Source organism: Agelaius tricolor, unplaced genomic scaffold (genome assembly GCF_023055355.1).
Source record: "Agelaius tricolor isolate 1412-34295 unplaced genomic scaffold, bAgeTri1.0.p SCAF_1, whole genome shotgun sequence".
NCBI lineage: Eukaryota > Metazoa > Chordata > Aves > Passeriformes > Icteridae > Agelaius > Agelaius tricolor.
The window spans coordinates 24,169,400-24,183,579 of record NW_027269261.1 but is presented as its reverse complement, the minus strand read 5'-3'; the positions used below and the strand labels follow the sequence as shown (position 1 = coordinate 24,183,579).

Genomic DNA, 14,180 nt, shown 5'->3' with positions numbered 1-14,180 from the left:
TCAGGAGACAGTGGGCAGCTCTTGGAGGTGCTCCGAGCCTCAGACCAGCCAGGACAACATGGTGCTGGACTGGGCCAAACATTCAGCACAGCCCCTTGCAGAGCTGCAGCACCCATAGCCTCACACAGCTCTCACTTCTCCAGATGAACTCAACATCCTGTTTAGCACTTCATTTTGTGCACAGGCAATTGGTTTTTCACGGAGGAAATAAGCTCTCCCTGTTCAGCATGACACGTACATAAATACGTATACACATACACACACGTGCATGTGCACACACAGACAGCAGTCCTTTAAAGCCCTGTGGGTGTCTTCTTTCATATTTCTACCTTGTGGCTTGAGGAAGCCAGGAAATGTAAAAAGCAGTCCAAAAGTTAGGGGAAAAAACAGATAGAAATGCCTTTTCTGCAGAAAACATGAAGCAGGTCCCAGGCTGACTGGCCCAGGCCTGCCAACTCACTTTGTGCCTTGCTTCCTCCTCTTCCTCCTCTTCCTCTGTGGCTTCTCAAGGGTATCCATTCCACATGAGCCAGTCAGGCACTGCTGAATCAGACCCACTGCTGCAAAAATCACTTTCTCCACATAAATTCAGAATTTTGCCAGTGCTTACTACGGCTGGTAAATTCTCTTATTGTAGTATCACACCTCTCTTACTAAGATTTTAATCAGCATTTCCACTGGAAAGCCTTACTTTCAGAGTTATAAAACCTGCCTGTATAAAGTTGATTACCACTGAAATTTAAAATCCAGCTCCTTGGCTCACAGCTACATTTCTTTCTTGCTTACATGATCTCTGTTTGCAAAAGCTGATATAAATTGGTTTGGCAACTTTGTTTAATTCTGGGGATAAACAATTCCTGACTAAAGAGGTATTTTTTCCCAGTGTGCACAAAGTGATGGAATGAAATTATTGAAGTTACCTACTACAGCTTTAAAGTATACCCTGAATGCCTTTTTTTTTTCTTTTAAATGTTGGCATTTTTTACACAGGAATGCAACTAAAGGATTTAAATTTAAAGAACGTTTTTAAATGTTGAGTATTTTTGGAACTGTGCAGTGCTTAATGGGAAGGAAATCACAGGAGGTTAAAGACTTTCAAAATACATACCAGCACCTCAGTGCCAACAACCCATATCACTTCAATGAACTGTGCAGTATGTGTTGGCATGATTTATGCAGCAATTTTAAAAGAATCCATAGTGTTTGTTTATTACCACAGTATGATTGATGGGTTCCTAAGTGCAGGGCGACACAATCAGCTGAGCTATTAGGGCTGGGAGTTTGATAATTTGTGAGTTACAGCCATTACAGGACGTCACTTCAGCCAATTGCCAGAGCCATTAGGGCATCTGTGACCTCAGAGAAACCGCGGCAAGGCGAGACCCGCTGCCCGTGGTGCCACTGCCAGACCTTCCCTCCCTGTCAGACCCCGCACTGCTGCCCGACTTCCCTGGCTCTCCTGCCCTGCTTCCCTGCCCTCCCTGGCAGGGGCTGCTGCCCAGCCTCTGTTTTGGCCCAAGGAGCAATTTCATCAAATCCTGCTCTCACCTTTGCCCCTTCCAAGTGCTCAAAGGCTGATACCAGCATAAGGCAAAGCACAGAGCAGAAAAGGCTGCTCAACCACTGTCTGCTAACTGTGACTCACTTTGTGACAGGCAACCACATAGGCAAAGCCACCAAGTACTCTAGGCACCAACAGACCCTTCCCTGGGAGACACTGGAACAACCTCAGTACTTTCTGGAAAAAATAACCCAAGTTTAAGTTTACATACAGTACAGTAGATTGAGGCATTTATTTGAAACATAAACACACAAAAACCAAGAATAAAAGAAATTTTATTTATCTTTTATTTTTATTTTTTTTACAAAAATAAACAATTTGAGAAACAAAAGCACATTTTTCCTGACTGTACAAACTACAAAACAGTATGACATTGGTCACTTTAGCATTTACTTCATTGCTTTCACTGAAAGCAAATTCTCTAGACACACCCTGCCTTTAAGATGCATTTTATATAGAATTAAGGCTAGCATTCATTTGACATCATTAAGGTCATTTACTTCATTCACTCTAAGAATCAGCAAGCGATGCCTTTGAAAACCAAGGACCTGATGATAAAAGGTATGAATAACTCCAAGATAGTCATTAAATTAGTACTGTTCAACCAGCTGGACTGCTTTGCCAGTCTGTCAAAGATGTGGCTTCCTGAACAATTCAAACTGATTCAACAAAAGTCTTAAGCACAGGCTTAATTGTAAGCATATGCTCAGGCCTATCCAGCAAAGCACTCGGCACTTGGGTAAGTCCCTGCCCTTTCAGTGGGACTATTCATATGCTTATGTGATTTGCTAGATCCATAAAATGGCTCTTTCAAATTAAAAATGAAACTTTATGATAACATTGGAAGCAAAAATGAAAATTAGTTGCAGTCTTGCAATTCTAAACATAAGCAATTCCTTCCGTTTGACAAATATGCCGGCATTGCATATCCCATAGCTTGAACACAAATGCTGATTGTCCTCAGCAACGTTTGCTATTCAGCAGACAAACTGATACGCTTCAGTTCCTCTGTTGTGATTGTACGTGCCCAAATAAATACCAGTGTGGAGGATACAGGCTTCCCAGAGAAATGATCAGCTTTCATCCCTGGACACACATGTATAGGTCAGAAATGTTATGCTAACCTTGCTTAGAAAAGCCAGAGGTGCCAGCTGATTTATATCCAAAATTATACTCTAACAGTGTATCATCTCTTGTACTTTGCTTTGGGTTGTTTTGCTTTGTTTTTAGATCACATTTTCAAAATCTTGTTTTATTGCACATTCATCCTGGTCATGCAGGTTATTACTTTAAAGTTTCCTTTAGCACTCTATAGATTAGAATGAGTAATAGTGCAATTATTCTCCGGCCACAGCCGCCTTCTACCTAACAGCTGCCTATATTTATACACAAACAGCCCTTTTCACTCACATGTCAGACTGAGCACTTTAGGTGTCAGTCTGTCACCTTCACATATGTTATCTTGTCAGGATCAGGCACAATATGATTCGAGGCCATCTTGAAGAAGACAAGCTGCCGACCTGCATTGAATAGGAAAGAGGGGGAAGGGGAGAATATTTAGAAGTGATGAGCAAAAGGTAGCCTACCTTAAAATGCTGACATTTCAAATTCTACTTCAACCAACCTTCAGGCCATGCAAGACTGAACTCTCTCTTGACTCCAGCTGGTATAAACCTGAACTGTTTTTGTCTAAAATGACACCAAAATTCCCATGGTTTCAGTATCTTTAACCTAATTATGGGTCAAGATATATCTGTGCACAGCTAGCACAGTAAATGAAAGAAAGGTCTGAAGACTTTTATACAAATTCCATGTGGTCTTTAAAAAAGTGTTTTGAGACTCCCACTAATAAAAACAGGCTTGGGTTAGGGGCTTAAATGAAGGACATTAATTTGATTGTACAGAAGCAGAATCATATTTGCATGTTTGATCTTTATAAAACTGATCAGTGCAATGTGTACTAAACATGACTTTCTCTGAAACAGCTCTTGCTGATCACTTTGTAGCTCTGGGCTTTAAACAAGATGGAACAAGGTTTCTAGTCCTCAGACAAAAAGCAGCAGCAAGTGACAACAGCCTGGGTAGCATAAGGCACCTGCTGCATTTATATCCAAGGCCAGTATATATTATATCCATTTATATCCTTGAATTTGGCAAGGTTTCTTTGTTTGGTGTCTGTGGGAGCCACAGCACAGCTCTTCTACCTCCCCACACTCACTGACCTGGCACCTTATTCACATTCCTGTCTCCCGATGAGCTCCTGCTGCCCCACAGACCTGCAAAATCACTGCCTTTCTTTGCAGCACAGAGATGCACTCCTTGTCTGCTGTACTTCTGCCTTCCCTCTCTAAACTTGAGAAAACCAAATGCTATTTGCTCCCAGCCTGCCTCTCTAGGGGGCTCCCATAACACTATTTTCTTTAAAAGTATTGCATGGCAAACAGGATGCCTCAACTACTGAGCAAATTTCCAAGCTGCAAGTTTCAGGGACTCAGGTGCTCATGCCTCAGGAATGGTATGGCAAAGGGAATGACAAATAAGACTACAAATACTGCTGTCCCATTTGCTTTTAATACTGTAAGCCGAGATAGGAGCTGCTCTAAACTTCCAATGAATTTCCCTGCGCCAAATAAATACTTTTTTAATATATCAATTAACTTCAAAATTCCAGCTACAGATAGTCTGACATGATGACATAGTAGTCTCTGGTTAGCTACAGACAAGGTTAACAGGAATTAGATTTTCCTTGGTTCCATGGAAGTGCCTGCTCACACCTCCCAGAAGCACAAAAATGCAAAAAAATAACACTTCAGATCCTGTGGTTTGGTAACCTGAGGTCCACGTGCGTAGCCCTCTAGTGCCAGCTCCTGTGAGCCTGTCTGAAATTTCTGTTCCCCTGACAGCTGGCAAAGAGAAGCCTCACCAAAGAGAAGCTGCCTCAGCTGAACCTTCAGAAACTACCTCACTTCCAGATGCTGCTGGTGGCTCCCCCAGCCCAGCACAACACACTCCCCAAGCTGTATTAAAACACTTAGGGCAGCCAGAAGAGGTGACTCAGTTCTGCTCCACAGCATCCAGGACCTACCTGTCCAAGTTGTCTGGTTAGTCAGGACGAAAGCTTTGCACTGGGAGTAGCTGTCACAGATCTCAATGGCTTCGTTGACATCAAACACGGAGAGGAGGCAGCCCTTGTGGTGGTAGGATGGCCAGCATCTGTAGTTCTCATCAGGAATAAAGGCTTCAGGCACCCGTCTGTACTCTGCAAATCAGAGCAGAGCAGTGGTTGGAAAGCTCCAGTAAACTGGTTGTTTTTAACAGGCAAGGTTTATTAGAGCAGCTTAGGAGCAGGATATATGATGGAAAAGCTGACGGTTTAGGCTGTACCAGCTATGGTTTACTCCCAAATGTGTTTATAGCTCTGCACTTTCGTTTCCTTTTCCTTCCCTCCTTTCTTCTTCTCACCTTTTTCTCCAGAAAGCGTCTGTAAATAAACAGTCTGTGCACAAAACCCCTTCCCCTTCCCCACTGCGGAGGCGAGGCTTTGGTTTTATTAGGAGTTTTACAGGAAGAATGTCCCATTGAATAAACAGCATCCACTTGAATGAACTGACTCACTGTCCTACTTCCCAACAGTGAGCAGGATTGTCGGGGTGAGACCTGACCAGGCGTTCCCAGCCCTCCCTCTCCCTCAGAAGAGCATGCTATTTTTCTCTGGCTCCTTTAGAGAAGGAAGAAAAGACAGGCTTTTAATTAAGCAAACTTTTTTTGCTTGCTCAGATTAGGACAAAAGAGGAGTCGCTTGATGGGCCTCTGAAGAGAAGGGAGGGGGGGAGTAGCGGGAGCATGTCAGCGTGGTCCTGCCCAGCCGCGCCTCCGCTGCCCCACCGCCTGCTCCTCTCCTTGGCTGCCGTTCAGTCTCACTTGCCTTTATGAGCTGCCTCTTGTTCTCTGTTCACTGCTCCTCTCACTTTCCCAGCCACTAACGGGGCTTTCTCTAATGAATGCATCAGCAAATTCAACTGATCATTTATAAACACTTCTGTTTAGCCTCCAGACACACAAATTAATGGTTCCCTCCTGTCTCTCCTCCCCACGTCCTATTCAAAAAACTAAATACATTCTATATTTCTTCTAATTGTGTCTATTATGGAAACCAGAGCTGCCTGCCCTGACTCACAGTCTATTCTTAAGTCACTTTGGTTCAGGCATTTTCTGCCTGCTCTGCTGATTCAGCCTGCTAATATTTCATACAGCACGTTGTATGAACAGCACTGAGTCAAAGGCAACTGTGTCTGCTACTCCAAACTGTCAATATTTCAACTGGAAAAAGAAGTGCACATTCATGAGTGCTCATTCTCACCACACAGTCTGAAATAGTGGGAAACAAATGTAGTAAATACATTCTATTTTAAGCTCTAGCTCATTTAAAGTATCATAAGAAACATTCTCAAACAAGAAGCAAAATCAGAGCTGATCATGTCCCAGTTAAATCAAAAGCAAAAACGTTTTCTAAATTCAGGAAATGCAGATTCATGCACAAGAAAAAAATTTTCAAAATGTAGTTTCACATTATGATTGGTCATTTCTCCATCAAAAATATTTATGCATTTCTTTTGAAGAGAAGTCAGAGCATAAATCAAACCGTTGGCTAGGTAAAAGTCCCTTTTTTCCCAGTTTCTGAATCAACTGTAGCGTAACAATCATTGCATGTAACATGCAATACTCTTATCTTCACATGGAACTGCTGAGTATTGATTTGTACCTCACAGCCTAGTAAAATTATGGGTACAAATTAAAAGCAAAAAAAAAAATCAATTCCCTGTAGTTAGCACTGTATGTAACAATTTGTATCAGCATGCACACTATGCTGACTGGATATAAAATGTGATTATCCACAGCTCCTCTTTGTACACCACAGAACAGCCACCTCACACTGCACTGTGTCAAGCCCCATGCCACAGGGGGCATTCACCAAAGGATGGTCCTTGCTGTGGCAGTAGAAGATGAAGCATCTGCCTGATTCTCTGTGACAGCAGGGAGCCTGTCCCAGCCCCTCTCCAGGACACTTTGGGAGTCTGACAGGCTCCATGCTGGGGCTGGGAGGAAGCTGCAGCATCCCTCAGCACACCATCACTGCACTAAGAGAGCAGCCCTACATCACATCATGTGTTTTTCTTCATGCAAGAAATCCCACCTTGAGGACGCTTATTTATTATTTAAAATATTCAAACTTCCCTGAGCACAGATATGCATCTTAATAGGCCTAAAGCGCTTCCCTTTTCCTCAGCATTGCTCCCAATACAGCACTCAGGGGTTAGGCTCTCAGCTGACATAGACTTCAAAGGAGCAGCAGTGACTCAGAGGTAGGAGATAAAGTTCTCCCTTTCCATTGCCTTTTTCAAGGTGACCAAGCCTGGTAAATCATCTGGGCAGCTCAGACACATTAATCAACGGAGTTGGACCAGCAGTAACAGAGATGCCAAGGTCCTGGTTTGAGTCTGCAAGCAAGGATGGAAGCAGCCATGCAAGTGTAGTGTCACCACTCAGCAGGGCCCTATGGCTGTCCCTTCTTGCTGCTCCCTGCCAGTTCTGACATGAGGGAAAGCCAAAACCATCTCCAGTGACTCATGGGAACAAGTAACAGGCACATGGCAGTATGACACAGATGCAAAGAGCATTTTCCTTTGGCTGGGAGATCACCAAGCACCACGCGGGTGGAAACACCGCCGCTGGAATCTGAGGGAAGGCACACAGACACACAGGCTGGGCTCCACAAGGACAGCTTCTGGCGGGGCCTCCAACTGGCAGGAGCCACTGGATACCTGCAATCTGGGGATGGAGCCTGTGCTGCCCACAGGGAGGGGAGGATGCAGTGAGGGGAAAGGCAGGAAGACAGCCCCTCTCCCCCCTCGCATGGCAAACTGCAGCGATGGCTGCCTGAGAGTGCCTTCCCTTAGGAGCATCCCAATGGAAGGCAGCCACAAGAAGTGGAGAGCAGGATAGCCCTGCACCTGATTCCTGCTCCCACACCAGCCAGGCACTCCTGCTTGCCCTGGGAAGCCAACATGGAACCTCTCTTAAACTATTACAGTCAGAACTGATCAGAAACTCGTTGCAACACCAATCAAGTGGTGGTCTAAGCAAACTGCACTTCTCTTCAAAACTCACTCCTTTTCCAGCAGAGCAAGGCAGCTGCCTTGTCCATTTGCATGGTAAAGGCAAGCATCCCTGGAATCTCTTACTTGCATAGTGTTGATTTAGGGAGCTTACCCTTTAGCCCTTACTTGTATGACTTGTGAAGAAAGGCACTCCTCTCACATGAACAGGAAGGACCCTCCTGAGGATGCTCCTCCACCGAGATGTCCCAGCAATAACATTAGGTCCAGCCCTCAGGAAAGCTGGGCTTCTCCTACACCTTTAAATTGGACACCACAGTGCAGCTCCTCAATTAAGCAGTACTCCAATGGTTTAAAGACAGCTCCAGCCCAAGTTTTTGTCCTGCCAAGACCTGGAACTTGCTTAAATGGAGTCCTTGGAATTTGAAGGCTCACAGCAGTAAATCACATCATAAAAAGGTCAAAGTTCTGGTCAATTTCCAGACTAATGGTGTTTAAAACCAATAAATGCTTTCCTAATACTATAAATGCAGCCATAAATTTACACTTTTGTGTACATACACATAGCTTGACAGAGAGTACATAAAGTCTATCAAGGTAATGGCAAGGAATAGATCAGAGAAATGCAAGGCATCCCTACTGGTATCAGCAGAAAAAGAATCCTTTCCTCCATTAACTAATTTTGTGAGGATTGAAGCAACTAAATGCAGTGCAGTAAGCCTGATCTTGATGTTACTTACAATGGGTTTACTCCAGAGTTTAACACAGGGGAGGTAATACAAGAGCTCACAGTTACACATATAGATTCTACTCCAAAGCATTTCTTGTAAACATTTTGGAGCTTCAAGATGCCTTGCTATGCTTAAGACAGGTAATCCTCAAAAGCTTTGTTTTGTGATCACTTTTATAGTTTTAAATATTTTTACACGGTTGTTCTGATCAATCAAAACATGCTGCTTTGATCAGACCAAAATCTTAGAAGTTTCTTAGCCTGTTAGCCACATCCCCATAATGGCCACACTGATCCTCAAACCAAGATCACCCACTTGTTGTGACAAGTAAGAGAGGCATCTTTAAAAGCTATCTGTAGCATCACTGACCAGTGCAAGAGCTGCACAAAAAAAAAAAAAAGCCAATGCTTTAAATTCTTATTCTATCTTTTTTTTCCATCAAAAACCACCTGCATTGTCCCAAAACCGACTACAATCTATAAACATACTCATTTTCACTGTACTAGACTGAATCATATAAAGAGCTCCACAAGTATATAATAAACTATGTGAAACCGCCTGCGGTTTCCCCCTTTTAGCCTGTCTGAATCACCCTAAATCTGACTTTAATCAGTCCTAATGACCATTTATTTCAGCCACAGCAGCCAGACTGCATTTTTACTACCAACTACAGCTACTTGTTGGAGATTTGCCCAGTTCTCTTATCACCTGCCAATACACTGTGGGTCAATGACAGAGACACAACCACGTTCATCCTTGAGAGAAAAATAATGTTGTTCCTTTTTCTCCCTCCTTTTTTCCTCCAGTCTCAGGAGGAACACTGGCCATCAACTCTGGAATTGCTTTTAATTGCTTTGCTCTCAAGTAAGCAGAAAGAGTCTGATCTTGCCAATATCAGCAAAAAGTGGTATTGAGCAGTGTTTTGCTCTACAAACAGTGCCTTCTGATTCCCAGGGAGCTCTTGGAGAACAGCACTGGATCCAAAATAGACAATAACACACTAATGTTTTTAGTATGCTTCATTTTACTCTGAACTTTTCCTCATGTTCCAATACCTCACATTTAAACACACTTCTGACAGCAGGCCCTGTGAAGCTCCATGCACAGTTTGCTAAGAGAGCGGCTTTGGTGTGCCTGAGGGAGCGAGGGGCAGGCCTGTCCCGTGGGCTCAGCCTTCACCAGGCCTGACACATCCCAACTGCTGGGAAAGCCAGGCTGGCCTGCCAGGCATTGCTCTGCCTCAGAGCAGGAGAGAGCCCTGCTCCTGTGGGGAATGTTCCCTCAGAGCAGGAGAGAGCCCTGCTCCTGTGGGGAGTGTTCCTTCAGAGCAGGAGAGAGCCCTGCTCCTGTGGGGAGTGTTCCCCTCAGAGCAGGAGAGACCCCTGCTCCTGTGGGGAATGTTCCCTCAGAGCAGGAGAGAGCCCAAGAGCCCTGCTCCTGTGGGGAGTGTTCCCTCAGAGCAGGAGAGAGCCCTGCTCCTGTAGGGAGTGTTCCCCTCAGAGCAGGAGAGCCCTGCTCCTGTGGGGAGTGTACCCTCAGAGCAGGAGAGAGCCCTGCTCCTGTGGGGAGTGTTCCCTCAGAGCAGGAGAGAGCCCTGCTCCTGTGGGGAGCATTCCTGTGTCCTGCGCGCAGGCCAGGCCAGGCCTCGTGGCTCTTTGTGCGCTCCCGTTGTGCCAGCAGCAGAGCCGTATTTAAATCGGTATGCAGGCGTTCACCAAAACACAAATAAATAACCAGAGGAACAACATGTTCCCTTACATTTTATTCCTGTTAACATGACACAGCTGGAGCATTCTTCCTGCCTCGTGCCCCGCATCCCAGGGAGCTGTTCCATACCCACAACCACCTCTGTGGCACACACCAATTTACCAAAGGCAACAGGCCCAAAATGTCCTACAGATGCTCAAATATTGTATGTGGTCCACCCAATCATAAAAACAAGGATGCTGATGATGGACAAGCCAGAAGTTGCCTAGGGTCACGTGTTGGGGCATTTAAGCTGGAAGACAGAGGCCCACAGGATTTATAAAAGACACTCAGAGACTTCTTCAGTGTTCTGGAAGGGAACTGAGGACCTCAGCAGAAAGCATTTTGCTGTGCAGAGCTAAGTTGGACAGGGAGAAGTTTAGCAACAGCAAAACACATTGCTCAGGGAACAGGGTAAATGGCTTGCACAGTGGTGGAGATACAAGTGAGCAACAAGCAATTGGTTGTGGTCACTGCAGAGCTGCTCAGACCCACACGGCTGCAAAGGAACCTGCTCCTGTGTTCCTGTGTGCTGGCACTGCCTGGCTCCTGATGTGAGAGCCCCCCGCTGCCAGGCAGGGTGCAAACGAGACTTTCTGCCCTGTGCTCTTTTCCCCCTCAGCCCTGAGGGCTCTGGGAAAGGGACACCAAAGGCATATGTATAAAAATAATTTAAAAAAATATAAAGCTGATAAGATTTGTTATAATATATTTTGATAGAGCAGGAATCTGGGCTGCAGTTTGTTACTGATTTCAATAATTCTTGGGTAGATTTACAGATTCCTAAGCAGGTTGCTATAGTGACCCTGCAGAATATTTTTTTCAAAACACTGTTGTACTGTAAATATTTACATACAGCGTAATCCTGCCAAATTGTCTTGAGACAAAGGAAAACACAACATGTCTTTGCTTTATGTCCAGCCTTCCAGCTTTTTTAGCTTTGAGAATGTGCTTTCAGCTAGCAACAGCAGCTAGTTACAGCTTTCTGTGGGCTTGCACACCCCCAGACCTAATAATGGGTCATTTATTAGCTTTAATGAATAACAAAGCTATCCGATTTACGAGTGTTAGCTGATTTCACGCATTTCTGAGTAAATTCTGAGTTAACTGAGGGGCTGGGGCTTAGCTCAAGGGCCAGATATTCGGTACAAATCACTGTCACTTGATTGAAGTAATAAAAACCTTGATACTGGGGCATGACTTTACTGATGAACATCAGTAGCTTTTTTGTAGTCTCCTTAATCTGGATAATTAATGGAATGATTTAATCATTTTTAGATAACATATGTCAGAAGAAGTATATGGTTCCTGTTTTAATTCACATTCTTCTGGATTCCAGCAGGAGAGGCCAACAGCCAATGGAATATAAAAGCATTTGTTCCTGGTGTTGTTTTAAACGCTGCAATGTTCCCATATCAACATGAACAGCAGTGTGATTTATGACTGCAGAACACATACACAGCTATCAAATGTCTCCCACGCCTCTACTCTAGGATACTAAACCAAAGTCCAGAGCATAATATAATTTACAGCACTATAAAATCTTTACAACTGAAGCACAGTGAAAGCTTAATATCCAAGACCTTCTGTAATATGACTATGTCATCTTGTTAAACTTTATTTATGGGAACACTAGGCCTGACAAGAACTTTCTTCATGCCACTTCCCTACTGCTTATCAATATCACCTTTCTCGCTTTGTGGTGTTCACAGGAGGAGGTCTTCTTTTCAAAAACATAAGTTCACATAGATAACACACAGTTTCCTCAGCAATAATGTTTTGGTTATGGCCTTACATGACTTGCCCAAGATCATGATCTTGTCTTTCCTACTATGAATTTACAATGGTCTATCCAAGATAATGCCTAATTCCAAGCATTTAAGACCTAAGACAAATTCTGATGCTCCATTACCCGAACCTTCTCTGTAGCTTCTTCTCAAAACCAAAACTAAACAAAACCTTATAATTCTTGGATCTGAATTCTCCTCCAGTTCTTTTAGGATTTCAAAACAGGTCGTGCACCAGAAAGGCCTTATTTTGTCACTAAACCTTTAAATGACGGGAGAATGGCATCACAAATTCCTGTCATTTCTACTATTTGTGAGAGCAAAAGTCCTGGGAGTGAGTCACCATGTGAGAGTTCTATCATCTGAAGCAAAATGGATGCAAACTTGTGCCTCTCCCATCTTGGCACCCATTGGGGTATGAATGCAAAGCTGATTAACTCCAGTCTGGCCTGAGAACCAAATAATCACCTTTCATTTATCTTAACTTGGCACTGGGCTGAAAAACACCCTTCTTGAACTTTGTCTATGCTGCAGAGCAACATGGAAAACATTTTAAAAAATCATGCAATCTTAAAAATATTTTTTTTGTCCAAATAGGGCCAAAGCAGGACCTCAACCTCCAGCTTGGGAAAGCATCCCAGTTGTTCCTTTTCATCCCTGTCTACCCCTCTACCAAGATCTATAACAATATTCCATCTGCTCAGCTGTTCAGCCTTGGTTTCAGTGGTGAGGTTGCAATCTCTGTTGGGAACATCCTGCCAGTAGAAGAGGCTGATTCCCTGGACACCACTCCCTTCCAGGACACCTGTCACCCTCTCCTTGCAACTCCACTGGACCACAGGAGAGTTCCTCATCCCATTATCTCCGAATAAATTTTAATTAATAATTTCTAATTCCATAATCTCTGGATTGAAAATTTTAAAAATTAATTCCAACACAATATTAGTATCAGATATCAGTCAAATATCAGTTGAGGAAAGATTATGGTTTGAACTAAAATTATAAAAGTGGGTATATAAGCCCATTTTAGCCCTCGTTATATAACTTCTTCATATTTGCATGGCAAGGAAAGGGAGTCTTAAAATAGAAATAGATTACAACACCTTTTCTGTTTGGTTAAAATGGCCTTAAAACAAACTAGAAATAGGCCTGCACATCTTAAAGGCATGGCAGCTAAGTCTGAGAACACATCTAATCTAAGTGTAATTTCTAGTAACATACCCAGTTCCTCAGGCTTGTCCCTGTTTGAGAACATTTTCTTATCAATGAATTCAATATTACACTCAGGGTACTTAATGTACATTATCCAATATGTTACATAAAGCATCTACAGATTTTCAACATCTTTGGTCACACTGTGAAGTGCCTAAGTTCATTAGCAGTGTCCTGCAAATAAAACAGGCTCCTTGCAGAGCAGGGCATTACCAACCATGAACATGGGGGCAGTGGATTCTGTGTTACATTATCAAGGACTCTACAGAATTAAATTAACACAAAAATGTGTAATTATTACAGTAGCTAAATATACACAGAGCTCTGCTTCGTATCCGTGGAAACCTGCACTGATACACTGACTACTGCTGTCCAAAGCTTCTCTCCTTGTGAGTCTTTATAAACATGACAGATCTCTACAATTCAAAACCTTCACCTCATCCTGATACAGCAGTGAAACCTGGAATCAACCAGCATCATAGAACAACTTCAGCTCTCCTGGCACTTCTTCAACAAAGGACATGTTTGTACTATTGATTGTACTGCTGAAAATAATTTTGCTGTGTTGACAGGTATCACTCAGCACAGATGTGATGAAAAGCTGAAAATTAGAAAGTTAAATGAACACCTGCAACAATTTTCCTGCCAATTTTACAACAAAATAAATATTGAATTATTCTGATAAGTGGGTCAAATTCATCCTTGGTATCATGGCCCTTTGAGGTTAACAGAGCCACAACTAGAATGAATTTGGCTCCTGTGTCTCTTTCACTGAGCAAATGCTTCACTGAACTTTTCAAACCCCCTGTGCCAGCATTCATCTTCATTGAGAACCCATATTTCCCTCTTTACTGAGCTTTTGCAGCAAAGCCATAATTTTCCTATCAACTTGCAGTCAATTATGTTGACAGTTTGACATGAACATTGTACGTACACAAAAATAATTTGCAAAACAGCTTTTACAATTGTTGGGCTTAACAGTCATTTCCAGCACACATAATATTCTTTGACATGTACAATTCCACAG

The 14,180-nt window shown here is 43.3% G+C and overlaps 1 protein-coding gene across 1 annotated transcript in view; it reads right to left on the bottom strand.

The window, feature by feature from the left end:
- Nucleotides 1-1,819: 1,819 nt before the first annotated feature.
- PKDCC (protein kinase domain containing, cytoplasmic) overlaps nt 1,820-14,180 on the bottom strand; it is a 36,244-nt gene continuing 23,883 nt past the window's right edge. The window contains exons 6-7 of the mRNA XM_071427077.1: nt 4,647-4,820; nt 1,820-3,081 (exon numbers count right to left, since the gene is read on the bottom strand). Coding sequence (XP_071283178.1) covers nt 2,996-3,081; nt 4,647-4,820 — 260 coding nt within the window. The 3' untranslated portion in view covers nt 1,820-2,995. The remainder of the gene's footprint in view (nt 3,082-4,646; nt 4,821-14,180) is intronic.